The sequence below is a fragment of the Tupaia chinensis genome, unplaced genomic scaffold (genome assembly GCF_000334495.1).
Source record: "Tupaia chinensis unplaced genomic scaffold, TupChi_1.0 Scaffold000159_1, whole genome shotgun sequence".
NCBI lineage: Eukaryota > Metazoa > Chordata > Mammalia > Scandentia > Tupaiidae > Tupaia > Tupaia belangeri.
Window position 1 is genome coordinate 2,473,881 of NW_006159630.1, and position 1,632 is coordinate 2,475,512.

Below are 1,632 nucleotides of genomic sequence, written 5' to 3' on the forward strand. Positions count from 1 at the left end.
GGACGAGCCCCGCCTGGGCCAGCGCCGGCGCATGCAGAGGATGGAAGCACTCGCCGGCAATGTCTCTGGGCCGCCTCCTTCGCCGGGCCTCCTCCAGAGCCTCGGACCTCCTGACCCTCACCCCCGGTGGCGGTGGTGGGGCCTGCTCCATCCTGGACGGAGAAATCATCTACTCCAAGAATAATGTGTGTGTGCACCCGCCAGAGGGGCTGCAGGGCCTGGGGGAGCACCATCCAGGTGAGCCAGTGGAGGGGAATTACCGGCCTGGAGTGAGGAAGCCCCAAGGTCGCAGCTCAGGGGTCTCAAGTCCCCAGGCCCCCACAGGCTCTGTCACCTCCTCTGCTCTCATGGCCCACCTGTGCAAGGCCCAGTGACCTCTGGCTTGCGCAGTGGGATGTGGTGGGGGAGGTGAGAAGAATTGAGCTGCATTTGCAAGAGGCTGAGGACCCAGAAGGTGAAAGCTCACTGAGAGGCTGCCGGGCGGGAGCCCCTCTGCTGAGCCTGGGGCTTCCCTCTCAGCCCCTGCACCTGGAGCAGCCACCCCACCTCAGGGTCTCCCCACATTCCCTTCCCACCCATGCAGAGGGCTGGGCTGAGGTCAGCGTTCTGGGCAGCTCTGGGCATCCAGAGAAATAGGCTGGAATTCCTGGAAGGCCTGGTCCTGTCCACGTGTCAGGACAGTGGGACGGTCCCACCTCTCAGCTTCCTCTGCAGGGGGAGGCAGACCAGGAACCTCCGACCCTGTCACCGTGGCCGTGTGGGACTCACAGGCTATGACTCGTGGTCCTTGGGGTTGGGGACACCTTCCTTTTCAGGCAGGGACATGGGGTCCTGGGTGCATTCTGAGTCAGGGCGCTAGAGGTGAGGGCCACAGCACGTGGTCTGGCTGCAGAGGGACGGCGAGCTGTCTTTGGGAAAGGAGCTGGGGATGCTCATGGCAGGCTGAGCGTCTCAGTCTGGGCACCCTGGGAGGCGCCAGGGAGGTGGGTGAGCATGCCCGTGGCCTGGGGGTGTCCTTGTCATTTGTGCGGATGGCTCGTGTGGCTTTTGTCATCCCTTGCTTTAGTTCGTGTGCATGACAACCCCATAGGGTGGCCCTGGCCTTGGGCAGGCCTGCTGGTGGCCAGGAGGCCAGGGACTGCGGTGTGCCAGCCAGGTGGGGCGGGGCCGGGGCCGAGGCGGACTCTGGAGGTCTTCCTGCTGCCTCGAACATCCTGGTGTCTGCAGCCGGCTCATGGCGTTCACCCGCCCTCCTGCCAGGCTCACCCTGACATCCGCGGGGCCCTGGCAAGCCGAGCATTTGAGAGTGACAAACCGCAGTGAGGTCCCTGTGCTCCGCTGTCCGCAGGGCAGGGTTTGAGTCCATGCTGGGTACACAGGGCATTTAAGAAGATGAAACGTTTGGATAATAATGAGACATTTAAGGAACACGTGCATCCTCCTGGCTCAGGCTGGGATCCAGGTTACAGAGCAGGAGCACGGCCCCTCCAGGCCCCCTGTCCCTCCTGCCCTTCTAGGCCCTCCTGCCCCTCCTGCCCCTCCTGCCCCCTCCTGTCCCTCCCGCCTCCTCCTGCCCCTCCTGCCCCCTCCAGCCCCTCCAGCCCCTGCCCTTACCTAACAGGCGGGGCCTAC

General features: G+C 64.5%; 1 protein-coding gene across 5 annotated transcripts in view; it reads left to right on the forward strand.

Annotated features, from left to right (window-relative positions):
- The first annotated feature begins 6 nt into the window (after positions 1-6).
- The window catches only part of TBC1D16 (TBC1 domain family member 16), a 69,167-nt gene continuing 67,541 nt past the window's right edge, over positions 7-1,632 (forward strand). For all 5 annotated transcript variants that reach the window (XM_006145681.3, XM_006145678.3, XM_006145677.1 and 2 more), the window contains exon 1: positions 7-237. In XM_006145681.3, the coding sequence (XP_006145743.1) occupies positions 60-237 (178 nt within the window). In that variant the 5' untranslated portion in view covers positions 7-59. The remainder of the gene's footprint in view (positions 238-1,632) is intronic.